The 27,970-nt window shown below is 42.2% G+C and overlaps 4 protein-coding genes across 4 annotated transcripts; 3 read left to right on the top strand and 1 right to left on the bottom strand.

Annotated features, from left to right (window-relative positions):
* The first annotated feature begins 7,921 nt into the window (after window positions 1-7,921).
* LOC143322322 (uncharacterized) lies at window positions 7,922-9,634 on the top strand. The gene is made up of 3 exons (XM_076733449.1): window positions 7,922-8,157; window positions 8,268-8,370; window positions 8,718-9,634. The coding sequence occupies exons 1-3, from the start codon at window positions 8,054-8,056 to the stop codon at window positions 9,054-9,056; spliced, it is 546 nt and encodes a 181-aa protein (XP_076589564.1). The 5' UTR covers window positions 7,922-8,053; the 3' UTR covers window positions 9,057-9,634.
* A 627-nt stretch (window positions 9,635-10,261) lies between these two features.
* LOC143321693 (uncharacterized) lies at window positions 10,262-13,004 on the top strand. The gene is made up of 2 exons (XM_076732235.1): window positions 10,262-10,411; window positions 11,295-13,004. The coding sequence occupies exon 2, from the start codon at window positions 11,302-11,304 to the stop codon at window positions 12,259-12,261; it is 960 nt and encodes a 319-aa protein (XP_076588350.1). The 5' UTR covers window positions 10,262-10,411; window positions 11,295-11,301; the 3' UTR covers window positions 12,262-13,004.
* Window positions 13,005-14,947: 1,943 nt separating this feature from the next.
* On the bottom strand, window positions 14,948-23,278 carry terb1 (telomere repeat binding bouquet formation protein 1). The gene is made up of 21 exons (XM_076734007.1): window positions 23,242-23,278; window positions 23,029-23,139; window positions 22,701-22,832; window positions 22,194-22,325; window positions 22,026-22,086; window positions 21,807-21,925; window positions 21,506-21,634; window positions 21,242-21,394; window positions 21,021-21,152; window positions 20,715-20,840; window positions 20,216-20,358; window positions 19,835-20,127; window positions 19,664-19,734; window positions 19,455-19,532; window positions 18,815-19,045; window positions 17,856-17,936; window positions 17,547-17,609; window positions 17,409-17,450; window positions 16,277-16,353; window positions 15,111-15,266; window positions 14,948-15,000 (listed from the first exon to the last, which is right to left on the bottom strand). Exons 1-21 carry the CDS (start codon window positions 23,276-23,278, stop codon window positions 14,962-14,964), a joined length of 2,406 nt encoding a protein of 801 aa, XP_076590122.1. The 3' UTR covers window positions 14,948-14,961.
* A 943-nt stretch (window positions 23,279-24,221) lies between these two features.
* Window positions 24,222-27,603, top strand: pdp2 (putative pyruvate dehydrogenase phosphatase isoenzyme 2). The gene is made up of 9 exons (XM_076732098.1): window positions 24,222-24,301; window positions 24,732-24,859; window positions 24,950-25,165; window positions 25,342-25,461; window positions 25,556-25,842; window positions 25,930-26,035; window positions 26,114-26,350; window positions 26,453-26,752; window positions 26,872-27,603. Exons 2-9 carry the CDS (start codon window positions 24,779-24,781, stop codon window positions 27,145-27,147), a joined length of 1,623 nt encoding a protein of 540 aa, XP_076588213.1. The 5' UTR covers window positions 24,222-24,301; window positions 24,732-24,778; the 3' UTR covers window positions 27,148-27,603.
* The last annotated feature ends 367 nt before the right edge of the window (window positions 27,604-27,970 follow it).

Genomic DNA, 27,970 nt, shown 5'->3' with positions numbered 1-27,970 from the left:
GGGCTCAGTTGGCGCGAGAAGGGGAGAAAGCTGATTGCGCATGTGCATCTTTATAACATGAGTAATACGTGATATGATAATCCTCTCATAGCGTGTTTGGCATAATGATGAATTATATGAGGACTTTCCATTTTTTAAAATTTAATTAGCTGCTACAAGGCAAGTGTCCAGAAGTCAAGCGTGCGCGCGCGCGCGCGCGCGCGCACACACACACACACACACACACACACACACACACACACACACACACACACAAACACACAAACACACAGGACACCTGTGCCAAAAGGCTCACTGGGCATAAATCAGTCAACACATTGCATTTCTATGCACATCGATGCTGAGCAGAGAGCAGGACACATTCCCTGTTGTCGTTTCTCATTTGTCTCAAAGGACACATGGCGCCTAAAGCCTTAAAAAGCTGGCCAGAGCTGCACAAAGATGAAAATGGAGGCCAAGAGTCGGTGGGATAGAGATTTTCCTTTGATGTGTTGCCTTTTAACAACAGAACCTGTCAGCGTGTCCACGGGCAGATTTGTGCCACTTCAGCTGAGTGCAATTGCTTTAAATCGGCAGCTTTGCTCACAGAGATGGACAATGTCAGGGTGCTCCTGGCAGCCAAAGACACTCTCACTTTGACAGATGCCTCTGTGCAAATGAGTGATATATTCTGATATCCTCCCACCCAAGCCTTCCACGCTTGGATGGTCATATGCATATGCAGTTTTTTTGCAGTTTCTTCTGAACAAACTGACATTTATCGGACACGAAGCACAGGCCTAAGTGCGAGCTATAAAACAGACGGCATTTTAACTTCCCATATGACTTTAGATTCATTGTCACTGTCGTTCATCATGGCAAAAAAACTGATAGCAACCCTTCAATGGTTGTTATAATACTGATACTGTCACTGAACTAAGTAATGTTAGTTCTCTTTAAGGTAGCAAAGTCTAGTCACCATAAGCTGCTGGTCATCCAGACCAAGTGAGTTTGTATCATCAGAACACCTGAGTGAACTGAACTGAGTGATGGGGCCTTTTATTGCTGATAAAAGTAAATTTTGATTTGTAAGAGTAAGGCAATGCAATTAAGTATTTAAAAAGTTGCACAGTATTGCTTTAAGTAAAAGTACAGAGCTAATTTCAGCTACTCTCGTTACTTTGCACCGCTGTTAACCAGCGCCTCACACCAGCTGTGGATGTGGTGAAATTAGTACTTTGCTTAATTTATGTTGAAAGTGTCCAACCTATATAATTTTCTATGATCGTAATGAATATTACTTCCTTCCCTGCATCTTTGAATTTCTGTTTCTCGCATAAAACTTTTGAAATAAATCTAAGTCAGAGCAGCCACCAACCTGCACAACCAGCAAAGCACAAAGCAACACATCCTATCAGAAAGCCCAGGGGCCATATTTTCAAAGTCTCCAAGGCCATCATTATTCAGTAAGGTGGGACCAATTTTTCCTCTGCAGTAACAACCTCGGGGTAAATTAATTCAGCAGGAGATGAACACACTCACACACACAAAATATATGCACGATTAGAAAGTTGCATCATCTGGGCCTCTGCTTTAAAACACGATTCCCGTGTGAATGATTATAAAGTGAAAGTGTTGTCTCGCAGATGCATGAATCATTTATTTCCTGGGCTGTGTTTGGTTTGGAGGTACTGCTGCTGTGTGACATATGAACTGAAGCGGGAAAGTGCGGCTGACTGGTCGTCGACGAGCTCTGTGAATACCAGCTGTTACAGATGACCAGCTGCAACGTTCGTCTGCCACCGCCGTTTGTTACTCACCGTCCGTCTGTCAGTCGCTCACCCAGCCGACACGCGCGCAAACAGACAAACTGATGCACATAAACCTTTGTTTACTGCACATCAAAGAGGTTAAAAATCTGCATCTGTTGCCATGGCAACCAAGCTGGTGTCTTGCCTGCTTCTTCTGAGGCAATCAGGGACCTAGAAAGCAGAGGTTTTTTTTTTTTTTTTTTTGGGGGGGGGGTTGACAGAGACGGGGATCAAAGTGGAACAAAAGCCGAAAATCTCCCCAGACTGTCTACCTGTGCTGCTGCTACTGAGGGGAAAGCTTTGTGTTCCAGTAACCTGAAGCCAGTGGAAATGCTTCCTTTGAAACCCTTGTGAGTTACTGTAATACTGGGAAAGCTTTCCTAACACTGAGGTGTCCTTGAAGTCTTAAATTTTCTTCCATTTTGCACATTACTGGACCCTGCTTTTTTTTTTCCTTTTTTTTTTTAAAATAAAAAGCTCTGCAAAACCAGTCTTTGACGTGATTTGTGTGGGCTCTCTCTGTATTCAACATGCTGAGGAAGACTGTTCAATATATACATCTTGAGAGCTTTGCCCTTACTAAAATGCAGCTGAAGCTTTGTAGGAAAACATCATTTATTTTGGCAAAAAATCTCATCTCGATCAAAAGCTTTAGTTAATGATGGACCTTGTGGAGAGACTGCTTTGCCAGCTTTCACTCTTTTCATTTCTATATGAAAAAAGTGAAATAGATAAATAAATAAAAAGCAAACCACTCAAAAACTTCTTTGTCTCTTAAGAGCAGTAATCCAACAGCATGTTTTATTCCAAAGCAGTCAAATATTTCAGCTTTTTGAAACATGAAAAGTTTCCTCCACCTGATGGAGATTAGACTCACGCATCAGTCACAAGAAAAGAAATCAGCTGTAACATGAAGATGATGGGACATCAACGTCGCAACCTTTTTTGGCAAGTGGGACGCACCAGCACCAAAAGGAAGGCAGACACGGAAAAGTAGGACTAAAGGAGGATAATGAATCCTCAACTGTTCTTCTGCAGGGCCAGGATTGTAATTAGCATTTTGATTGTAGCCTTAACCAGGCAAGTGATTGCTCTTATTAGCGCGTTCTTAAGGATGAAATTAACATCTTTAATTTGGCAGAGTCTACGGTTGAGTGAGCCGGGTGACACTGCTGGGAGAAATCAACTTTCACTCCTTCCATCCTTTCTTTTTTTTTCCTTACTGTGAGAGAACACACGCATGTGCTGCCTGCATGAGTGCATGTGCGTGTCTTGAAACCACAACAACTTTATCTGAAAAAAAAGAGAGCTTTCAAGGAAAGGGTGGTGTTTAAGGTCAGGGATTACATGGCAGAATGTTTCATGCAGTTCAGCAGCAGTACGTAACAACAGGGTTGAGAGGTCCCAGGGGTCCTTTAACTATTTCCAAGCACATTACTTCTGGAGAAACACACTATCTGGGCTTGCTCCGAATCTGTGCCAGTGTTGCCTGATCTGCCAAGTGCTGTAAAAGACAACAGATTGACGAATTTACAAGAAAAGCACTTTTATCAGCTTCAGCGGAAAAGTCATTAAGATACGACCCCGAGCCTGTGATTGGCAGGAAATCCCAGTGGATTTGGCCTATTACTGTTGATGAGGAAGCACAGTAACCTAAGTACAAGTCCCGACTTCAATAGGGTGGAACAGATTGCTGCGTCCCACTGACTTCTCATTTATCATCACATTGATTTGTGTATTTTTTAAGCGCAACAGATTTTACTGCCTTTGCTCGCGCCATGGGCATTTGATGTTACAACTGTAGATTATGTCACAACTAATCACCCTCATGCTCAGTCCACTGTGTTAAATCCTACACTTGGCTGAGGGGACAAATATAGGTTATCTAGTACAGCAATGAAAGCCTTTGCTACATTATACCAACAGCATTTACTTCCATACGTTCTTTACTTTAAGGTACCAAAGACAGCTCATCATAAGCGCTGTCTATACAGAACAGGAAATATAATCATCCCCATAGATGATTCCTGACATAACAGTCAGCTTAAAGGTTCAAAGCCAGACTGGCCCAAGAGCCCCAACCCCTGAGAGTAAACATAAATATCCTATTCTTGGACAGATTTAGATGTATGGGATATCAAGCAGCAGGAAGAGATGATGCTGAACTCCCTTCTTATCTCTGGCCTGTATGACAACAGATTAGACGGAGAAATGAAAAGTCATTCGACAAATGTCAGAAAAATAACTGCACTTTAAGCCGTCAACACAACTCAGATCAAATCTGTTGTAAAAAACAAAAAAAAAGCATGATATAAATAAAATAAATTTGAATTACACTGATTTTTTTTTAAGATTACCGTCTCCCTATTTCTCTTTCACTCCAATCCTGTCTTTAGCTAATTCGTATCCCTTCTTCTCTTTTTTACAATCTCCAAACCCAGTTCCAAAAGAACTGTCAAATAAATATAGAAATGTAAATTTCATGATTTACATTATGGGGACCTGCATATTGTCCCCAGAAGTACGGAAAAGAGATTTATGTGCACACAAACACACACACACACACACACACACACACACACACACACACACACAATTTCACAGCAAACTTTGGGTTCCCTAATATGCCATTTGCAGTCCCTCAGCATCATGCAACCAGACGTAAAATCCTTTACTCCCTTTTCTTCCTCTAGTCTTTTGTTTTCTTCAATCAAACCCAAACTGCGTGCATCCTCGACAAAACAAATATTTTGAGGGAAACAGTTCTTGTTTTGTTTTGTTATCCAGCATATGTCATCTGAGAATTTGTTCCCTGAAGCATTTTCCTTGTTTTCAAAGATGGGAAATAAAGCAGGAATGAAGTAACAGTGTCACTAAGAAAAGGTTTTTGCAAAGCGCCCTGCAGGTGAGGAGAGAGGATGATGATGATGATGATGATGATGATGATGAGCTGGTAAGGTAAGCAAAGTAAACTTTGTTTACCTGGTGGCTCAGCAGACTAAAGACTTTCTAATCATCCATTTATTCTAATGCTCTTCACCAGCCCATACAGTGTATTCCCTGTGAATATCACCTCACAGGCAGCACACCAGCTCCAACTCACAGCCCCGCTGCTATGACAGCTAACATCAAAACACCAGCACATCTTGACAACCTACAGAGTAACCTGAACGTGTGTGCGCGAGACATCTGACACACAAATCGCAAACATTTAAGCAGAAACAGAGCGACCTCCGCCTCCATCTTCATGCCTCTCAACTCTCTTTCCACTGTTGGACAGCCTCGCCAAGTAGCTGACCCCGCCTTTCAAGGTCACATTTTCTGTTTAGCTTCTCTGTTGCCACAGAGATTCCCTGAAGATTCAGTCAATTCACCTTTACTTTGATCAAAATCTAGTGTCAAACATATTAAAAAAAAAAGATGTTTGTGTATCAGTAAAGATGTCACAGATCAATGTAAACAACCACATGACCACTGTGCACATCGTCAGACAGTAACTGTTCATACACACACTGAATGAGTGCTGAAAGATTGTGCTTAACGTTGTCTTTGAACATGATTTTGTACTGGGAATAATTGGCTCCCATGCGTTTTACAGCAATCAAGTGGGAACTAAAAGACTCCTTAAAGGTAAAAATCACTTCCTCTCTTCCTGAGGTGTCAGACTGTGTGTCTAAACTCAGACATCTGAAGATGTTTGTGCTACTATACAAAAAGGAAGGAAAGGTTTTACTCCTGCATCTGTAAACACACACATGCGCTGATTTGATCCTGGTTAACATGACGAGAGGACGTTAACAGATAACACCATTCCCTTCGTGACCACATATCTTCATTCAATTTAAACGTTCTGCTCCTTCCTAAATCTTACTCTCTCTGATGCCATATGGCCAATCACAATGAGCGTTTCTGGGACAGATGGCCAATGGTAATGACCCATACTCAAAGCAGGGTTAAGCTTAGGAAGACGACTAGAAGATTAGTCTGGTTCAGCAAGACGGAAATGTGAAGAGGAAAAGGAGAGATAGATTAGATAAGGTGAAAATTACTCACTGAACTTTCCTTCTCAGCTCATTTCTGTTCAATTCAGCTTCACATGATGGCGTCTCACCTTTATGTCAAACTGGAATCAGCAGCGCAGGCCCTATTCAAAATGCATACATGACGAAATTAAAGATCAATGCGTGGTGCAATTAAAAATAGCACAAAAGAATAAAATATTCATCATAAACTTTTAAAAACACTGACTTCAGCATCAAACCAGTGCTGGTGCTTTCATGTCATTAAGTCTAGCAGACATTTTGGCCACATTTGACCCACAAATTCAGCAGCAAGTCAAGCAGCAACAAGCTTTATTCCATGAGCAAGCAGAAATCTTCTTAGCATGGGCTGATCTGTGGATGTGGCAGAAAGCCTGGAGGAGGATGACTTCAGTGCCACTTTAGGTTCTCCACAGATCTTTGAATCTTTAAATCTTTTTTTTTTTTTTTTTTTTTTAGATTATTTTAATAACGATGGTAATGAGTTGATGATGAAGATGCGTTATAAATAAAGTTTGTTTCATTTTGGCTTCTATTAGCAAACAAACTGTTGTTATTAAAAAGAGGTGGATACAATGCAGCTTTGCAGGAGGCGTCTGAGAGAGTGTGTTTCACTGGGAACCAGTTCATTCACGTCTAGAAATTTTTCATTTTCCACTGGTGTTACACACACACACACACAAAAAAGAAATATGCTATAGCAATGACAAAATGTGGGTCAGTAATAGAGTTATTTTTGAAAAGCTCTTCTATTGACGTCTGTTGTAAATCATAATAATATGGTGGGAGATTTTGAGGATTTTTTTTTTTCGATTTGACACCAGTTCAGCCCTCTGATTACGTGTTGTTCCTAAAACCTCGAGGGAAAGTGACATTGTGCATGCATCTGGCTGTGAACATGCTCTCCGCCTTGAGATTTTTTTTCCCCTCACTTTTTAATTTAGTCAAATATACAAAGCTGGTATTTGCAATCAAGGCCTAAGCACTTGTAGGAAGGGGCTTTAGAGACATAATTAAAAGGCCTGAGTGAGTGAAGGCAGCTTTGGGTACAAAGTGACAGAAAGTGAGAGTCGGATACAAGGTTGTTTTGAGCATCAGAGATTGAAAGAGGGTGATAAAAGGACAGAGAGAGGAGAAAAGGGAGGAAAAAATGTGTCATGCGACGAGACTAGCATGGATTATCTACTGTCTGCTAGAATAAGGCACACAAGGCTCGAAGCCTTCAACATGTCCACACACGCCCAGATGTACCACATCTGGAAAAGAAAAAAGAATGTTGGTGTTGGTGATGAAGGTATTTTTCAAAGGACATGTTGCTTGAGACTCAACATACTAATCAGATAAGTGTGGGAGAAGCAAAATAAATCATCACAATATTCTAAAGGTTGAATGCTGCAAACATCTTTAAGTAACAGAAAACGTGGGTGAGCTGAGACCGGAGAAAGGCCAGAGTGAGAGATGTGAATTTGCATGATCAGACTTTGCAGCACAGTTTTAATTACGCAGCAAGCAAACGACTGCAACCCTGATTAATTCCAAGAACAATACACTGTACAGTATGTGTGTGTGTGTGTGTGTGTGCGCGCGCGTGTGTTTATGTGTGTTTATGTAAGTGTCCTGGTACATTTGCAGGAGATGGAAGTGAAGGAGGGTAGACAGAGAGACAGATAGAGAGATGTGGAAAGCACAGCTGAATATGACTTCTTGAACAGTGTACTGTACCACATGTACATTGAATTTCTGTTACCTATAAAATAATATGCATGATATTAGCTGGAGTACATGCAAGAAGGACACTTAGTGGTATTGTCACTATCCCTCTGTCCCAGTTCAATCACAGGTATGTTGTCTGATTCACACCTGTGGACTCATTCAAATCAAATTCATTTCAGTGACACACAACATAACATTTCTACCCAACTTCAAAACCGTTATCCGCTAATGTCAGAAAATCAAGTGTAAATGTTTGGATTTAAGTCAGATGAGCGAGGAAAGCTTTTCCTATTTGAGGGCAGGAAAGTGCTTTTATTTCTTTGTGGCGCATTATACTGTTTGTCCGCTAAATGGCGCTAAAGAGTCACGTTTGGCTGCGTGGTCACGTGACTTCCCTAAACAGCCGCTTCCCAGCTCGTGTTTTCACTGCGTTAATGGTGGATAAAAGGCAGCTCAGTAAGGTTTGTGCAGGCGTGGAAATGATACAGACATTCAGAATATAGAGATAACATGTCGGGCAGACACCGGGCGCTGCCGTCATGGATGGCGAAGAAAGAGGAGAAAGTGAAAGAGAAGGAGCCGCTGAGGAGCAGGAGGAGACGGAAAACTGCAAGGTAGTTCACGAAAAACGACACAAAGAGTCAGTTTACGCTTCGGGTCAACGTCCTGGAGTCGTTTTTTCTGAAAAACATGCACGGCTGTGTGTGTGTGTGTTTTTTTTTAGAGCTGCTTTCTATTGTATGAACGAGAGAGAGCTGGTGGAAGCGGCTGTTTCGTATCTTACCAACGCGGCTTGTGACGACGCGGCTCTCCCGGCTGACCGTAAGGTGGCGCTGTTTCTCCTTTTTTTTTTATTTCCACGCTGGGAAGAAGAGCTCTAAAAGATCAGGTTATTGATAGAAACGAGTGAAATATAAAATGAAAACATGCCAGTATTGTTCAGAATGTAAATTTAAAGCATTAAATATGTGTATGTATTTATTCAAAGCATATGTTTTGCACTTACTGTCTAGCATACCTGCATGTAGGTTCAGTTTGTGCCTTCAGAAGTAAAAAGAAATGCTTTGCATCGAGCCATATCAATCATATCACAGTGTTTTTCACATTGGATTTAAAATGAAGCATATTCCCTGAAGCATTGTGTTAAACATGAGTGACTGAACGCTCCACACAGGTTGCAGACCGAGCAGTAGACCCCTCTGTGAAGATGAAGGAGATCCCTTCAAAGACGACAGTAAAACCAGTGACGGAGGCTTTCGAGGAGGCGTCCTCAGACTGCGGCGATGCCCGGGAGACGACGTGCGTTTCAGAAACAGACGTGGACATGACAGAGGTGGAAAAAGTGCCGGGCCCCAGGAGCCTGCAGCCTCTGGGACCTGGGGGTCAGAGGTCAGAGCCGGTTCAGGATCACGGCGGTGTCATGAATGTCGGACTGGAGGCTGAGAAAAAACAGGCGCACGCAGCAGAGGAGGATGACGCCTTACGGCTTGTGCGAGAAATCTTCTTCACTTGATGATGAGCTTCATACAAATGTGAAAAGTGTTGGAACTAAATGAAAAATATTCTCTGAGACAGGAATGCCTCCAAAACCACCTCTATGACTTGTTACTTGTGAATGCACACAGCTCCTCCATAAAGCTGAACACTGAGGAACTGATCCTTTAATTAACTGTCTCTGGTATGTGAAGTCTGGTACAAACATTTACCAAAGTCAAAATGAGGAGTGAATGTGTCTTACGGTCTGGCCTCGCAAAGTCTGAGCTCCCTTCAGTGTGAAGGGAGATGCTATATTTTATACATTAAACATCCCACAAACACACACACACTCATCAGTTTTTGTTTGACTAAACTGTCGGTGAACTCTGACCCAACAGGAATTACTGTGAATTCCCCTCAACACAGATCATCTGATGTAATGTTACAGTCCATCACCGTGGAGTTTTAGTGCGTAGAGATCTGTGTCTGTGAGGAAACTGGCACTGAGCAACTGACAAACAAAAAGATACTGAGTTCGAAGACCATCGAGCACACTCTTAATTCGTGGTCACTACATACTGTAGTTTTTTCCACATGAATAAATGATGAAATAGCAGTTCTTTGTCCACGACCTCTTTACACCATTTCACCCTCTTTAGCACATATCCACATGTGGGCATATCAGAGAAAGCAGCCTGTAGTTATGTTGGTTAATGAGATAATCATTTACATGAAACTGAAAGACCATAGACTGACTGCTCTTCATCAGACACTCTGGCTTCACGATTCAAGTTTCCCTTCTGTTAACCAGGCGATGATGAAGAGCATTTAACAGAGAAAATGGCATAAATGTTCAGTGTTTCAGCTTGAGCTCTCACCAGCACTGTAGAATGAGCATTGGATGGTTGTCATCGCCTCCGCGTCGCTCAGTTATGCTTCAGAAATAAATGGGTCATGGGTTTACTGTTCAGCCTGCAATCAGTCAGCTGCTGATCAGCATGTTTAGGCTACTTGTCCGTCAGGATCACATTACGTTTCATTTAAATGGACCGTGATTAACCCCTGAATCACTGGCTCGGCTGCTGGTTCGTGCAGAGGAAACACTGATTCATACCTGGATTTTATGTGTGATTGTGAAAAGACAAACGTGTAGTTTAACTTGGCGTCTCACTGAGGTTTGTCATCAGCCAGGCAGAGTCACTCTGACACAGGAAGTGTGGTGGACTGGGGTCCACGCGCATTGACCGTGGACGCGCACCGTGCGCAGGAGCGTCTGCGGGACTGTGGTGCGCGCTCCAACAGACAGTTTGACGTGCGGACTTCTCCAAGCTGAGAGTGAGGGATCATCTGAGGCGTTATCTGCGTTCACTGCGACCAAAAGAAGTTCAAAAGGTGGGTTTCGCTTATCCGTTTTGATCCTCGCGTTATGGCCGGTGCTGTTTTTACTTCTGTTCACTTCGGATAGTCTGAAGTTTGTTCAGCACGAGAGGGAGGCGGGGTCGTCTGCATGAGCTGCTTTGTTCCTTTTACTTTGACCAGCAATTAATAATTAGAACAGATGTGTTTTGCGTTTAAAATAAATATAATCCGCATGTCTGTCATGTCATTGTTAAACAATAAAACATGTTCAACCGCATATGCGGATCCAATGTTCCCACAGACCTCAGCTGGAACAAGGTGTGGTTGTTTCTCAGAATAATTAGAAAATGCAAACAAAAGGAAATCATAAACTGTAATTTGCTTTTCTGCAGGGCAATGAAGTGGCAAACGTTTTCAAAGCGCGTCTAAACTTGTCCAGAATTTATTGGTAATGGAAGTTCAGACCCGAGAGGTAGCATGAGATGCAAAGCAGACAAGAAAGAAGGAATCAATCAAACTAATGCTTTCAATGATCTTGGGCAGGCCGGGAACATTTACTGACATACAGACGCGTTCAAATTCCGACGCTATACAGCGCACACTGTACATGCAACCCGGTAATGGTTCAAGAGAACACAATGTACCATAACACACAAGATGGAATATCTTTTGCTGATCTACTTCAGTGAGTCCTGACAAGTTTAAAAAGTTTCTCAATTTCCTTTTTGTTGTTTTTGTAACCTTGAACAAGCATATATTTTTGAGTTCCTAAGAAAAGCAACAGCTCCAACTCAAAACACAAATCCAGCAACAGGAATCTACTGAGCTCAAGTTTTTATTTACCTTCTGAAGCCACTTAAAGAGCAGAGTTTGACGTTTGAAATGATTTATGGTGTCTATATTAACTTCTCTGCAGCTTCATCATGGGAAACTTCTTGAACAGAAGACGAGATCCCTCAGCCAACAGTGGTAAAACTGCTGCCACTGAACAGAAGACCACAGAGGGGCCAGCAGCCACACAACCAGCACCAGACTCTGGAGCAATGCAGACTCAGGAGGCCGTTCAGACGGAGGATCTAGACGTGGTGGTGGGGGAGCCGGCGACACTAGTGGCCTCTTTGCCTTCTGAAGAATGTACATCAGAGTGTAAAGAGGTAAAGGCTCCTGCAGCCCCTCTGAAGGATGCTGAGCCAGAGTCTGTGGCAAAGGAAACCCCCGCTCCAGACCAGCTTGAGCCTCTGGTCTCAGTCAGTGAACCATCACCTTCCGAACCAGAACCAAAACCTGTCGCTGAAGCTCAGCTCGCTCCAGAACCAGCTCCAGAGGTTGTTCCAGAACCCGGGCCTACCTCAAATCCTGAGGCAGAGGTTGAGGCAGTCCCTGAGCCTGTCTCCGAGTCAACACCAGCCCCAGCCGAGGCTCTGGAGCAGCGGGCAGACATGCTTACCCAAGAGTCTCTCCCTGAGCCAATGATTTCTTCACCCGCTTTGATCGACCTCGGTGCGCCTGATGCAATTCCTGAACCCATTATCACTCCTCCCTCCCCAGCTGCCATCCCTGCCCCAGACAATGCAGACGAGCCCTCAGACATCCCCGCGGTGACTGAGGAATGCCAAGACAGTGCCGAGGTTCCTGTGACTTCTACGCCTGAGCTGGAAACGCCCGAGGAAACATCAGAATCCCTGGAGAAGGTGATGGAAGTGGAGGCTTCAGGGGCTTTGGAGCCGCTTGTGAGTGACGTCAACGAGGAAAGTGTCAGTGAACTCCTACAGAACTTGGAGCTGAAAGGAAATGACCTTGTTGCTGACCTCCTCCCCACTGATGTCAAGATCCCTGATGACAGTCCCATCACAGACATGAGCACCTCCACTGAGCTGATGTGAATCCACGCAAGAGGATTTCTAAAAGAAGTGGATGGATATTTTTCTGTGAAACCCTCTTCAGCCTTTTTGTGAAATCTCAAAGAATCACAGATGCAATGTTTCTTTTTTTTTCTTTTTTTTTTTTTTTTACACCTTTAAGGGCCAAATAAAGGCAAACGGTCGATTTCTCTTTTCTTCCAATGTGCCGAATGAACTCTGGAACAAACCAATATCTTGTCCCGACAAAATAGTCATATCCAGTATGTTTTTGATACATTTCTATAGCTAGACAGTGTGTGGGTGAGGGCTAACGGGTCTCAGACAGCACAGGGACATGAGTGTACTTGAGTGTATTGTTGGACAACAGAGATCTTTCTCTATGCAAATTAAACAAGAATTGAAACGTATTTCTTGCAGGGACTTTAAGAAAAAGATGGCTCTACTTTATAACAGCCCCATACATGGGTAATGTGACCAAAGAATAACACTTCCATGATGATCAAGTACAAAGAGAAAAGTTTTAGATGGATTGAAGTTGATGTCAAACGACAGGCATGGGACAGTAGCAATGCAACCAAAGATGGAGTACATGCATACTGCTGAAAAAGCAGGATACAAGTGTCCAATAAACATTTATGTCTTGACATAGTTCTGTTAGGACTTTGCAACAGGTGTGGTCATTTTATTGTATTTTCGATACAATACTGGGATTTTTTTCAACCCAAGTAGTGGCTTGCTTGTGAAAATAAAAATATTATTCCACATATGTTATGGTCTTGGTCATCTGTCATCTATATAGACATGATATACTGGGTATATATTGAGGTGATACTCGATGAGGCCACAGAGCTGCAGTAGCTGTGTGCTCGGCCCATAACAACACACCAGTACACGTATGGGACACGGTGTACAGATGGAAATCAAGTTCTAGGCAATGCAGCACAGACCATGTACGAAAGGCAGCGTCTTCTCACAGTCTCATGGGAGAGAGGACGAGAGGGGAGGGAAGAGAAGAAGGGGGTAGAGAGACGAAGCCACATTCTTTCCAGAGGAAGGAGGTTTTCGGGGGCCTGGGTCAAAAGTCTTCAGTGTGACTGCCTTTCAGTCCATGAGAACTCTGCTCCTCACATGCCTCTCCCACCACACTCCCCCTGCCTTCACTGCATTGCTATCCCAACATCTTCACAGACTCAGTGGATTGGTATGAGAGGCCACTTCTGTCTGCCTAAAAATGAAACTTAGAAAACTGATTTTTGGCTTTGCCGAGGCAGGACTAAAGGAGGGAGGACCATTCTGCAACGTCACCGAGCTGTGGCTGCTCCATTTAACTTTTAAAACACGATCGTTAATCTAGTCCAGGAAATCAACGTGGTGCTCCTCTCCAGTTTCATCACTCATAATCCATAAGTTCACTCCCAAAAATGCTGTTTTCTGGAGCCACACCTAACTTTAACAGGCTACGCCTCAGGGCATGGCACACTGTTAAGACCCATGGTTTTGGCAACACACTGATGAGTCCCCCTGGAGTGGGAGAGGCATTCTTCAGACAGTGATCTCAGTTAAGTTAGCCTTCAGTAAGGGATCGTTAGCACGCTGAGCAGCTTCTTGATACACAACAGCATGATATGCACTATTTGTGATTCCTGTCATACCAGAGGCTTTCAGCTCAATAAACAAACGTGCTGGACTTGAGTCTCCCCTCTCCTTGTTGATTTCCTGTCTTGCTATGGCCTCTGATGGCCAAAGCACAAAAACAAAGAAAACTTGACATTTCTTTCCATGACAGGAAGTAGCACACACGTAACATTTGTGCAGGAATTATTTCTTTTTCTTTGCATTTTTGTCAGAAATAAAAAGCAAAATTGACCAAAAACTTGGTAAATACAGTCATTTTCAAAACCATAAACCTGGTGGTAACACAGCTGACTTTACAGTATGTTCTGGCCCATACGTGCTGAAATGGACCAGTTTTTCCTGGACTACTTTGGTCAAATCACATCCAAATAGTTGTAACCATGCTCACTTCTGATGGACCAGACTTTCTGACATTATCAAACTGGTACACAGCAGATGTGTGACCTGACGCAGTTATGATTTTGTATTTGTATAAGTGGTTGCCAAAGGGTGTCGGGCTGGGCCTTTTTACTGCCACAATTCATGTGCTGTTGCAATCAAATCTGGCAGACGTGCATGTGACAACACAATGGTGGTGATTCATCAAGAGGTGGTGCTAAAACAAACGCCTCTTACTCAAAGGTTATTTGTGCAATTCACCCAAAATCTGGCACAAGTCATCCTTACAAAGCACCACTGGCTTCTGATTTGGTCTTAAGTGACTCTTTGCACTGTGAACATACAGTATATAGCGTCAGCGGCTACATTTCCCATTTACAAGTTTCTGAAAGCCTGTTTGCTTGAATCAAACACAAAAATGCATTTGACAGAGAAGATGCTGACAGGGAAATGTAAGAATCTTAAACACCTGTTTTAATATATAACAAGAAGAAACAATTAACAGTATCTGTCATAGCACTAAAAACTGCTGCAAAAACTATTTTTAATGCTACTACAAATCAACAGAAATACAGTGTAATGTATTATGAGCATATGAAGTAAATGCCTCTTTGTGTTTTGAACTGAAGAGAGTGGAGGTCTTTCAGATAAATAAAGGCTATTATTTACAGAGGGCTGTCATTAAGGGGCTGGCCCAGGATCTCAGGATCAGGATTCTGCACAGCCAGCATCCTGGGCTTTAGCTTTCTGAAGAAAAAAAAAAAAAAAAAAAAATCAGGAAGTTCATCGAAGTGCAGTTTGAAAGTTATGATGGAAAATATCAAATATCTTACTTGAAGGAGTTTTTCTCTTCTTACCATTAGCTGCCTGTATTTCTTGGCCAGGCTGACATTGGTGCGTCCAGGTTTGAAGGGGTATGACCACAAGATGGAGTTCCAGGAGAAACCGAAAGTCTTCACTCCGCACAGTAGGTAGTGCACCTCCTCACGGCTGAAGTCTTTCCTCTTCAGTCTCTGAGAATAACAAGACATAAGAAAGGTAGAAGAGACAAAAGTTTGAGTGAGGGTTAGCTGAATCTGTCAGATGGACAGGAGTGTGTGTATAATAGGACAAATGACGTGTACAGCATTCAACATCTGTGCCTCTTATGTGTAGCTCATCTTTTCACAAGCTACATGTCTGCTGCTACACTCCACTTGTGTTAAAAACAACAACAAAACACAACACATTTGCGTTGTTCATGTCTTCTCCACACAGGGACTAGTTACTAAAGCTCCAAAAACGTAATTTTACATAGATGAAATGGGAGAAAATGTATTTGCAAAAACAGTTGTCCATTAGTTGTTCCTATTCAAATTCATCTGCTAAAGATGCCTGTGTGACTAAGGTTAATAGACAACACTGGTAATTTGCAATGCAAGAGAGAACCAAATTCATATTACCAATATTACCATTTTCAGTTTCTACATAAGGAAATGAATGTGGCCAGATGTTCACTGTGCATGTCAAGCAAAGTTTTGGTCGATTTTCAAAATGCACTGAAATGAAATGAAACCTTTGCCTGCGTGCAAAGTACAGGACATTAGTCTTCATTAACGGCAGCAAACTACAAACATCTTGTAGTCAACTGACAAAAACTCGCACTTTACAAATAAAGTAATAATATTCTGAACATTACTTTAACAGTACCATACATTCAAACATGTTCTCTCCTTTGTGGTGTGGATTGGATTTCACTTTAAATCAGTTTTGCAGCTCAGGATTACAGTTTTCAGTGTGCAGGCAATGATATGAGGAAGATGTGTCAGAGCTAAATGAGTCAGGAACTGGTCAAACTGAAACTGGCTCTAAATGGGAACTGATTCTCACACCTCATCCATACTTTTCACTGTAAATTTCCTCCTTTCATTCCTCAAATATTCTTCACCACTTCAACATACTGTGGCATACAATCATGGCATTAAACAGGCAATATAAATAGCAAAAATGCATTTTTGACAGAAAATATTCTTTAAAATCTTACAGTGGAAGAGTGGTCTGTGCTAGTCTTCGGCTCATCATCAAAAGCACGATGTCCAATATTAGTCCCTCCGATTGTCTCTGTATTTAAAACATTAAACAGTTTGCATCTATGTGTGTGTGTGTGTGTGTGTGTGTGTGTGTGTGTACTGTATGCCAGGAAAAAAGAGAAGAAAGAGAGGACGCCAGGTTTTCACAGCTCATTTGGTGACTCAACAACACATCAAATGGCCCCAGACTTAATATATATGGATCATTTCTTTTCTCTCGCCCTACACCTCATTAGAGTGACAATGCTTCAGCAGTTATGGTTGTACAACTGTACAAACCTCTGTAAATAGGGAAAAGAATGGTAGATGAAGGAAGAGTAGGCAAGAGAATAGAAGAAAGGGGACAAAATTAATACAGAAGAAATCATGGAAGAAGAGAAGAGTGGAAAAAACAGCTGAACTGGACAGAGAAAGAATGAAAATATGGACCGCGCAGTGGAAGAAAAAACCTCTCAAAGTGTGGACTTGCACAAAGTGAGCATTGGAAAAATGCATTTGGCTGAAGAAGTGTACACATACAGTAAATCTCAGCATGACAGCACTGAAAGACTGCACTCCACAACAGTGCCTCTGCACCCAACACTAAAAACTGGAAAGCAGGAGGAAAAAAGTAGCCAGAGGGCAAAAATAACCATGAAATATCTAAACATATAATTTCAATGTAAAGTACAGTGAATGAAATTCAAGTAGAGAACATGAAAAATCCTAATGTGTACCAGACTAGAATGCCTTTCCTTTCACTACAGTGTCACTGGCACAACACAAAAGCATCAGAACACAACATTTCAATCTGTCCCCCTGTTGCTCTGTCACACACATTCACGCAGACAGACAGACCCACACACACACAGGGTGTTATACAGAGTGTGAAACAGCTTAATACAGCTGTGCTGCTCTGAACCAGCTCTGGCCTGCACTGTGAGAACACTGGCTGCAGTTCAACATTCCTTCTGCTCTTTGGTTTGTCTGCTGCCAAGAACACACTGCGGAGGACAGCTCCCACCACAGGCTCTCAATCATAACATTCACACACACACACTTAAAGTAATCTACAGCAAATACCTGCATCTGATATCACGAATTTACCCTCAGGAAGGTGAGACCTCTTCAGGGGAGTCAAGCCTGGACCTGGGAGGAGGAGTGATGAGATCAATGCTGATGAACTTGACAAATATGAAAGACAACAACAAATGTCATGTTGCTGTGATAATGTCACGTACATACCAGTCTTGCTATAAGAGCTCATGTCCTTTTTAGCTCCTCTGTGCAGTGGAGTCAAGGTGATGCCTTTGACAGGTGGAAAAAGAAGAAGACACCCAAATTACACACTTCTAGAACATTGTGCATGTATGTTAGTTCAGGGGCAAACATCAGATAATATCAGGCAGAGGCTCAAAGGTATGAAAATAACATGTTTAGCTTTCAGGAACAACTTCTTGTGAAATTTGTTTTATAATTCATTATTGATTTGACATTAAGACATCAGTATGTTGCAGGAGTTGTATAAAAATCCACTCGCTGCATAATTCTTACCATTGTGCTTCTTCCAGTGGTTTTCTGGAAGGGAGCTCTTGCCTTTCCCTGTTCCTTTATGTATTGCAGTCAGACAGACCTCTTTCACAGTGGAGTAGAAAACAGACATTTTATGGCAGTAGTCAAATACAATAATGAGTGTTTCATACTGAGGATTTTAAAGTTAGGAAATCAACAGTTATGAAGTAATGGACTAGGAGGAAACAGAAACACTGGCATGTTGACTGTCTGAAACGTTCTCTCATATTTAATCAACTCCACACAGGATCTAATGTATTAATTGGTAAAGTTTTTACATTTATGTTGATTGAGGTAATGCACTATGATAAAACTCAGAGGGGATGTTACAGGTCTCTGTTGTACAATGTAAAACTTGAGCACTCATAAAAGGCCAAAAAACTGTAAAGCAAAACTCAGCAGAACATGTGCTCACACGAAAGTTCCATTAATTGGTAATTGTGAGCAACCCTGGGGAAATATTTTGGGGTGAACATATGGAAGACAGCACTGAGTTTTAACTGTGAGGAACATGTGTGTCCATTCCTGTATTTAATTTTGAAGTGACAAGTCAAGTGACACCTCAGTCAGCACAGTGCTGAGTATGCTTAATGGCAGCCGTGGGCCTTTTCTTGATTTTGATTATTGATTTTTCCTGGCTGTCCTGTTTAGTGCTAAGGTGGCTGTTTGGAATGATGAATTCATTGACCTAATATTCTGTTGTGATGTGACAAAAAATCATTCTGCAGAAAATCAAACAGTGAAGTAACTTTCTAAGTTCTTTAAGAAGGTACAAAATAAATTTGCCGTTATGAGCACAACAATCAGTTCTGTTGTGTTTTACAGGAACTATTCATGTGATTGGAATGTAGTTTACACTTTGACCAATCAGACTGTGAGACTCAAACTACACCTTTCAATAAGAGGGATTTACTGTGCATTCAAATACTGAAGTCTCTTACTGCTCCAGTTTTTCCAGCTTTGCTGTGGCTCTGCTGCTGTCTCACAGTCTGGGTCTGTCTGCTCCTCAGTGCTGTCTTGGTACTTTGTCCTGAACAGAAGGTTGCAGTGATGAGTCCTGAACTGCTCTGTGGCCTCCTGGAGAGCCTTGTGCATGTCACAGCTGTGGTGGCAGGAGCTTTGGAGAGTTGCAAAAGTACGGCTGGTCACCTCCTCAAAAGGCAGCACACAACCTAAAGGACAGAAAGAACAGGGGTGCAAGGTGTTAACTTACATATGACAAAAAATCCAATAATCACACTAAATGATCCCTTCAAGTTTTTAAGTATAAAGACAATAATGATTACTGCATTTATACATTTTTCATAGCTTCCCAAATACACTTGGACACGTAGAGGACAAAGAGAAGCACAACATGTGCTTAAAATAACACATTACTCATTACTCTAAATATTTGCTGCTTTGCTCACCTCGGAAAAGTAATTATGTGGGTAAAAGAAGTAAGAAGTAAGATTCTCTGTAAATCTCTACAGCAAAGACTTCTGGCTGACCCATTCACCACACTTGCTTGAATTCTCAATAAACATTTGATAAAACGAGATGGAAAGTCAATCACTGCAGGACAGCATCATGTTCTCCTACCTGCACACCGGACATGAGAGAGTGAGTGTTCTTTCACTGGGATTTGCTCCCTGTTACTCATCTCACGTCTCTGCAACCCTGAAAATAGAAACATATAACTTGAAAAAACATGTTAAAAAATTATACATTTGCTGAAAACAAAAATGAAAGCATGAAAAAATATTTTCTAACCTTTTTTTCTTTATAAACTATGAAGATGTGACTCTTACCCTCTTCATCGGCACATTTAATTTCCTTTGGTACACTGTGCCTCACTGGTGCTGGGGACTTAAACAACTGACTAAACATAAAACAAAAACAGAAAAAAGTTCTTATGAAAACCATCATTTCATTTGAGTTCTTCTGATTAAGAAGTAGACTCACTGAGGAAAGCTACTGACTTGTCTGCTGTGTGAAGCTCTCTGCCTCCCTCTAGTGACTGCACATGGGAAGACATTAGGGCTCTAGAACCTTTGCAAACCGAGCACCACACATCCCCTCCACTGCTTCTAGCCTTCGCTTCCAGCATACTTAAATTGGAGCTCACGTTCTTCAGTTCACTGTCACTCTCATTCTTGATCATGTCTCCGACAGTGTGAAGTTTAATGTTGTTGTCACCCCTTATTTCTACAGATGGTTGGCCTCGGTCTTCAGTTGAAGCTGATGGGTCTGTGTCTACCTGCTCATCCTCAGCCTCCAAAAGATGAACATAAGCACAGATCATGAGTCACCATGTTACATACTGATTATACTGTGGCCAGATGCATGAATGTATGTCTGACCTTTGTCTGTCTCCTCTCCAGCAAATCAATCCTGTGCAGCAACTCTCTGGCTGAGCTCCTGAACCCTTCCAAGTTTGTAAGAGCCTCCAAATTTTCCCCCTCTCCCTGTCTCGCTATCAAACCAGGGACTCCCAAGGACATGGCTTTACAGACAAAGACAAACGAGTCATTAAGAGAGCTCCACATTCTGCCTTCAACCCACGTATTATTGAATCACTTATTCTCTTTATGCATTTCATCACTTTGACTCTCAGAGAAGTAAAATAAATCAACTGAACTGATTAAATTGTTCTGCGGTTTAGAGAGGAAATAAACATTGATCTTTAGCATTGACTCCATTTAATGCTTTCCATCATTTCTCTTCAATATGCATTATGTTTGGGATAATGGTCAAGGCCTTTAAAACAGTCCATCTAAGATGAGAAAACTATAATTATTCAGAACTGTATGAAAAAGGTACATTTTGATATATATATAACAAAAGACTGTTTTGACTTACTGGCCTGTTTGCAGGTCTGCAATATGAATGTAGCAGCCTTCCTAACCTCCTCACTTGGATCCTCTGTGAGTAGAGTTATGATTAGAGGCAGGCCTCCACACTGCACCAGCTGGGACTGGTGCTCCTCTACAGACAGGAAGAAACAAAATACATGGATAGCATAAATACTTTGGTTGTACTTTCCAGAGAAGGAAGACTGTTGAAGCAGTGGATGACTGGCTACAGTGTTAAAATACAGAGTGGAAACACACTCTGACAATACCAGGAATTATCAGACCTAAACAGCACACTACTATGCAGTCTTACCAGAGGCCTCAGTGCAGTGGCCAAGGGTGATCAAAACAGAGAGCCTGTCCTCAGGGTCCAGGTGTGGGCTAGCCAGCAGGGAGAAGAGGTGCAGAACCAACCCATACTGTGCCAGACCTGAAGCCAGAGCAGCTACAGAGAAAAGAAATGGAAAAGGAGATGCTGTGGTTGTTTGAGCTAACTGTTAAAGGTGTATGTATGTGTGTGAGAGTGATACACACAGTTATCTGTGATGCAAGCTGACAGGGTCTTAGATATAGTGACAGAAAGCTGGCAAGACAACAGGCTTGTATCTGCTGCAGAAGCTTGTCGAACCAGTGCAAGGGTGAGAGTATCTAGGCCGCCTGAGGCAGAAAAATTCTCCTGAACACAGGCTGCAAAAACAAAGCAATGATGAACATTTAATAATTTTAGTGTCAGTTTAGATGTTTTACATAAACATTTTAAAATCACAGGTTTAACACAATTCTGCTTTGTTCACTTACAGTTGTTGGCAACTGTCATTGCTATGAAGGAACATATGGGCTGAAAAAGCTCAGTGCGTGGCAAAGTAATCTGCTTAAGCCACAGTTCTAAAATGGGAAAGGCTGACACACAAATGCGCTGAGCCTCCTCTGGAAGACAAAAGACAGAAAACTGAGCAAAAACAGTTTTTGCTCTTAGTCCAGATACAAAACTTAATGCAGTATATCGTGGCTTGACTTGAAAGTAGTTGCTGGGATGCAAGAGCATCAATGTTTTTCATATTAACTGTTCAGTACAAGCAACAAATACAGACATCATTACCACTTTGTGGGTTGTTGACACATCCACAGAGAGCACTAGACACAGAGGCCCAAAGCTGGTAGGTCTGAGTAGCAGTGACAGCTCTCAAAGTAGCTTCTGTGGAGAGAGGGAATGTGGTCCTGCAAAAGTACACACTATTAAACTTTTGTCAAACTATAGAAACTTGGTGTGACTCATGTCTGGGTACATGAGATTACAGTGTTTAGTACTGTAACATACTTGAAGAGGTCCAGTAGGATATCCAGGCAGCCACTGGTTTGGGCTAAAGTCTGTCCCGATTCTGCAATAGCACACAGACACATGAGGACTACAAAGGTCTGCACATCAAGCACATCAGTGTTCCTGTAGCTTTTACTCATTATGTCAGTTGAGAGGCCTTAATCTTACTGTTGCTGGAGACCAACACAGACAGCAAATAGACAGACACTCTCTTCTGTGTCAGCGGGATGTCTTCTTTCATCAACCAACCAGCAATGTCTGCAAATGTCTCCTTTCTGCACAGAGAATTCTTGCAATACACTACCAGGAGGAAAAATAAGCAGCAGATTACGAATATGTCAAGCACTCACTTACTTTAAAACAACTTGAACTTGAAATCACCACATTGCACCAACGCAGTGAAATTATTCACATATGACTGGCTTGTTGAACACTAAAACACATACATATGCTGCATCTCAATTCGGGAAGGACCGCTGCCTCTGATGCCCACATTTCAAAACTGGACAGGGCAGAAAAGCTACCCTACGCATGTCCTTTGCAGCTTTTATAGTATCCCACAATGTATCATCCCATGGCTTCAACTGCTGCAAAGGACATGTATTTTTGGAGTGCATGCTTCACAAGATGCACCCCTGAACTGGGATTCAGAAACTATTACACACACATGCCTACCATTGGCCTCTGCTAGCGAGCCAAGCGTAAAGAGTGCAGTCTCCTTTACATCTGAATGAACAATGCTGGATTTGGAGAGGTTGTACAGAAATGCCACACCTCCCATTTCTCTCAGCATGTCCACCGTATCCTCTGTAATGATAAAAAATTTAAGTGAAACAGGCAATGGAGAAGTGTAATGTCAAGGTCTTTCGCTGTAAATGTGAATATCACTGACTTAAAAGAATGTATTCATTAGCAAGAAAGCAGGTAACAAATCTGACCGATGGGTCTGTAGGAGATGGTTAAGGGATAGAGATATGGTATGTTTCTGTCATTGATGGTTTACCTCTCTTTTCACAGATTGAGTTAATGGTGAGAAGAGCTTGCTTCTGCAAATCAGGACATTTCATCTGAAACTTCAGACACTCAAGCAGCAAACTGAGATCTGTCCTTATGGCTAAAAACAGAATATTAAAATCAACAATGTTAAGCACACAGGTATGAGTTACATTTGTAAATGTCTGTTACATTAGCTATGTCGAGTAACAATGTAACTTACTATTACGGCTGTTGGTGCAAACCACTATCTTATCCATTTTACTCTTTAACACTATATTACTGTTTTCTTTTAAGCCGTTAACAATAGTCAACTTAAACTTAAAATTACAAGTGTAAAATCTCTTCTTCCCCGCGTCTAGCCAATCCGGCGTTACTTTGTGCTAGTTAACTGCAACGCTATTTTCAGAACAAGCTAGCTAGCTACCTAGCTAACCTAGCTAGTTAGCTAACATGATTGAACAATTCAAGCAAAAGTTAAATTCGGCAAAACCAGCCGCTCGTTCAAAGTACAATTTTTCTTGTAGCTAATGTCCAATCTTCTGGTTCAGGAGTAGCTACCTAATCCTTATACCTCACTGAACAAAGCTTAGGCTACATTATGGCCGCAACGCCTTAACTTAACCAATATTAGCTAGTTTGCTATTGTTTGTCTTTCAAGAACAGTCGTTGCTGATGGAACGTTGAACTTCACGGTCAGTTACCTTAGAAACAAACGGGGTGTGGCTTACTTGCAAATAAAATACTGGCTTCGGGTATTATTAATGCCAGTAAATAGTAGTGATGGGCCAAGCTTGCATGTAAGAGTTGTCAACTGATAAACTTGAAATATTATGTGTGTGGCTGATTATAAACTATGATCATAGAATTAGTTAGATTTTCGACTGCTAGATAAGGGAGAGAAGAGGACTTTATTCCCAGCCTTGTGTAGAATTAATTACCACATAATAACCATCCAGAAAACGTGCATTGAGACTAAGACCAATGTATTTAAGACTAAGCACAAACCAAATATGGCCTCAAATATGGCCTCAAAACATACAATTTAGCTCTGAAACGATATTGTACCACTGAGCATTTGGTCGAGCACAAGGTGTCTAAAACAAAGATCGTCTATTTAGTTTTCTCCTACATTTTTTTTTCTGACACTTTCTTCTCCCAAATGCGACTAACAAGGACTACATCAGTGCGTCAGATGGCAACGTCAGACGCTACGGTACGTCCCCGTCATGCGTGGAGTTAAGCGTTCGACGAATTGATTCATTCATAATTCTTCAAAGTTTGTACGTATTTAGCTCACTACATGTTTATTTAGCATACTTTGGTTAACATGTGTACCATATTACGATATGTTTGGAAGTTTAGCTCACATTTATGTTTTGGTATAACGCTAGTCGCAAATACTGTATGTTACATGTGAGCAGAGCTAGCCAGCTAGCAGGCTAACTACGTTTAATATGTTGTCGGCTCAATGTTATGTTGCATGCTTGCACTTACTAACGCCACAAACGTGTTATTTGGAGGTAAGGTTAATGTTAATGTTGCGTTATAGTACCTTGATTGTGGCGTTCGTTTGAAGCTGGCTAGCTGTCAAACATCTAGCTTGCCGTCTATTTACTTTATAAGTGATTAGTCATATTATTATGTCTTCTCTTCACAACGATCGTGCTGGTGTCACCATAACGTTATTATTTCCTTTTTCATTTGATATAGATGCCAGGGTGATTAAGTGGCAGCCTACCAACAGCGTTGCGTTAGAGATGTCTGGACGTTTGTACGCCAGCATCCTTCAAAGAGCTTCAAGCTACACACTGACACTTTGTTCTTCTGCCGCATTCCAGGTTTGTATCCTGGCTGACCTTTTTCTTTGTTTTTCATATGTGTGGTATATGATATTCTAATGATGTCACCACTCTCTGTTGTTCATACAGTGTTCCCACTTTGTAGCAATTCCCTCTTCTCAGCCTAGGCCAGCCCACCATTGTCACTTCTCATCTTGGGGTACCTTCAGATCACACCAGCTGTTCTCCAGTTGTGAGGAGACAGGAAATGGGCCTCAAGGTGGGCGATGCCTCTCGACTCGTCAGGATCTAGACTTCCAGCTTAGCCAGGTCCAAATCAACAATATTCTGCGATCTAATGAGCAGGTAATTGATATGATTGTATCTCTCTGCAGACTAAGGAAGGACCTAAAGTGACATGTTGAATATGAAAACGCACAGTAGGCAAGCATGTTTCATGGGTCAGAGGAGGAGGAAAAGCTTCATATAGAATAACTGTGCAGTTATGAGTAACCCTTTTGATCTGTGTGTCTGTGTCTCAGACTGTGAGCGTGCCAGAGTTTGATGGCAGGGGCCTCAGTGCTGTGAGGAAGTTTGAGAGCAACCAGCTGCCAGCTAACACTCCCAATGAGGACCGTCGCAGTGCAGCCACCTGCTTGCAGGTATGCATCTTCTCCCGTCTGTCTGTTCATCTGTCTCCCTGCTTTTCCTCCCCCTTCTTGTAAAATTGAATCCAATTTTCTCTATCTTCTCCAGTCAAAGGGCATGCTCTTTGGAGTGTTTGATGGCCACGGGGGCTGGGCGTGTGCACAGGCTGTCAGTGAGCGGCTGCTGTACTATACTGCAGTTGCAATGATGCCAAAGCAGAGCCTGGAGGAGCTTGAGAACTGCATGGAGAATGGCCAACCTGTTCCTCCCATCTTGCAGTGGTACAAACACCATGCAGATTTTAACTATCGTGAATCTGCTTCACTCTACATTGACCACCTCAGAGTCTTCTGGCAAGAATTACTGGACAGTGAGGAACATGGTGAAGGCATGAGGTGAGAAAACATGCATGTCCAAATGCGAACATGTCTATATAAACTATATACCTGTGTGTGATTGTTTTTTTCCCTTTTTTCTTTTAGTCCTCCTGATGCTCTGGATTTCGCTTTCAAACGGCTTGATGCTGACATCTCCCTGGAGGCTCAAGTCCCTTTTTCCAGTGACCTGATGAAAAGCACAGCCATCCAGGTAATAAGATATACCTTTATTGCTTCATTGTATTCATGGTCACACTGTGTTTATACTCTGGTATCACTATCTGTCCAGGTTGCATTTGCCGGCTGCACTGCCTGTGTGGCTCATGTTGGCACAGATGGGATCCACGTTGCGAATGCTGGTGACTGCCGAGTGGTGTTGGGGGTGCAGGAGGAGGACGGGTCATGGAGCGCTTTGCCTCTTTCTCAGGACCACAACTCACAGAACCAGGCTGAGGTGGAGCGGATCAAGGCCCAGCACCCACCCTCGGAGAAAGACACAGTGGTCACAGATGACAGGCTGCTTGGGGTGAGAGTTCTTCATGGCGTAACGCCAACAGGCAGCGCACAATGAGTTGACTGTTGAATTCAGTGAATGAGTCCTGGTCCTAAGCTTGTATCGCGTTGTCAGGTTCTGATGCCCCTGCGTGCATTTGGTGATGTAAGATTCAAGTGGAGCCATGAGTTGCAGCAAAGCATTTTAGCCAACCTGGGATCTGGAGTGGACCTGGACTCTCTCAACCTGTACCAATACACTCCACCTAACTACCTAACTCCACCTTATCTGGACGTGGTGCCCGAGACAACCTATCACAAGCTGAGACCTCAGGACCGCTTCCTGATCCTCGGCACAGATGGTCTGTGGGATGAACTAGGGAACGAGGAGGCTGTGCGACTCATTGGAGAGCACCTGAGTGGGATTCACTTACAGGTTTGTGTGTGTGGACTGAAAGTGACATGCATTGTTATTTGCCTGTTTTCACAGCTGTAATTTCCTTGTGTGTTTATCCTGTAAACTTGGCTGTAAAAATGGTTCTTTCTTTCTTCCAGGCTCCAGTGTCTCCCTCTGAGAGACAGCTGAAATTGGGTCAGATGCATGAACTCTTGCTAAAACGGCAGGCCCGTGCGTCCCCTGCTTTAGACACCAACGCTGCCACGCACCTTATCAGACATGCTCTTGGCACTGGGGAGTATGGAGAACTCTGCCAGGAGAGACTGGCCTCTATGCTTGCCTTGCCAGAGGACCTGGCTCGAATGTACAGGGACGATATCACAGCTACTGTGGTGTATCTGAACTCTGACCTGGCCAGGACTCATCGCAGCTAACAGGAGGTTTATCACAAGGCTGGACAGAGAAAATCAAAACAATCAGCTCCGTCCAGATCCAGACCAAAGCCAGCAGCAATTTCTGGATATTTTTGGAAAAAAGTTACCTGTTACATAAATTGATTTAGAAATATTTTTGAAATGAACAGTTTTCATTGTTATATAATGCACAAGTAAAAAGTACTCATCCATGCAGTTAGCATATTCATAACTGTAGCATCAACCAGGTCAAAATACAGATTTTAAAAGTAAAGGTAAAGCTTTTACTCTTTTGTATGTTTCTATTTTTCTGGCACAGTTGCTTTGAACAATCCATCCGTGACATTTCTTTCTGTTTACTTGACTGTTTTTCTCTAAAGTATACTTTTAATTTTGAGTAAATGTCTTCAGTGTGATTGTTGCGTGTATTTAAGATGCTGGAGGTGTAGATGCTTCAAATTAAACAACTGAGAAATTATTTTGTTTTGTTTGTGTGCTTTATTAATCACAGAGACAGCTGGATTAATGAAATGAAATAGAGAGTTTGCCATCCAAAGCTGAGTGGGAGGAAGAGTTTTCAAAACAAATCCTGCTAACATATTAGTTGCTGAGTGTCGTGGGAGCCAATCTGATCCTCAAGTGTTATGTAAACACTACCTTTTGGCCAGTTAGGAGAGTGTTGTCAAAGGTGGAAGTGCATAAACACACCTGCATGTCTGACAGTGCCTGAGGTCACCTCTAAGCTTCTTTGTTTTTCACCAACCTTTGACTGAAAAAATCAAACTGCTCAGCATCATTAGAAGCAAAGTAAAGCACATGATTATTGCAGCCACAGGCAGTTAAA

Source organism: Chaetodon auriga, chromosome 6, assembly GCF_051107435.1.
Source record: "Chaetodon auriga isolate fChaAug3 chromosome 6, fChaAug3.hap1, whole genome shotgun sequence".
NCBI classification, from domain to species: Eukaryota; Metazoa; Chordata; class Actinopteri; order Chaetodontiformes; family Chaetodontidae; genus Chaetodon; species Chaetodon auriga.
This window is presented reverse-complemented; position numbering and strand designations above follow the sequence as displayed.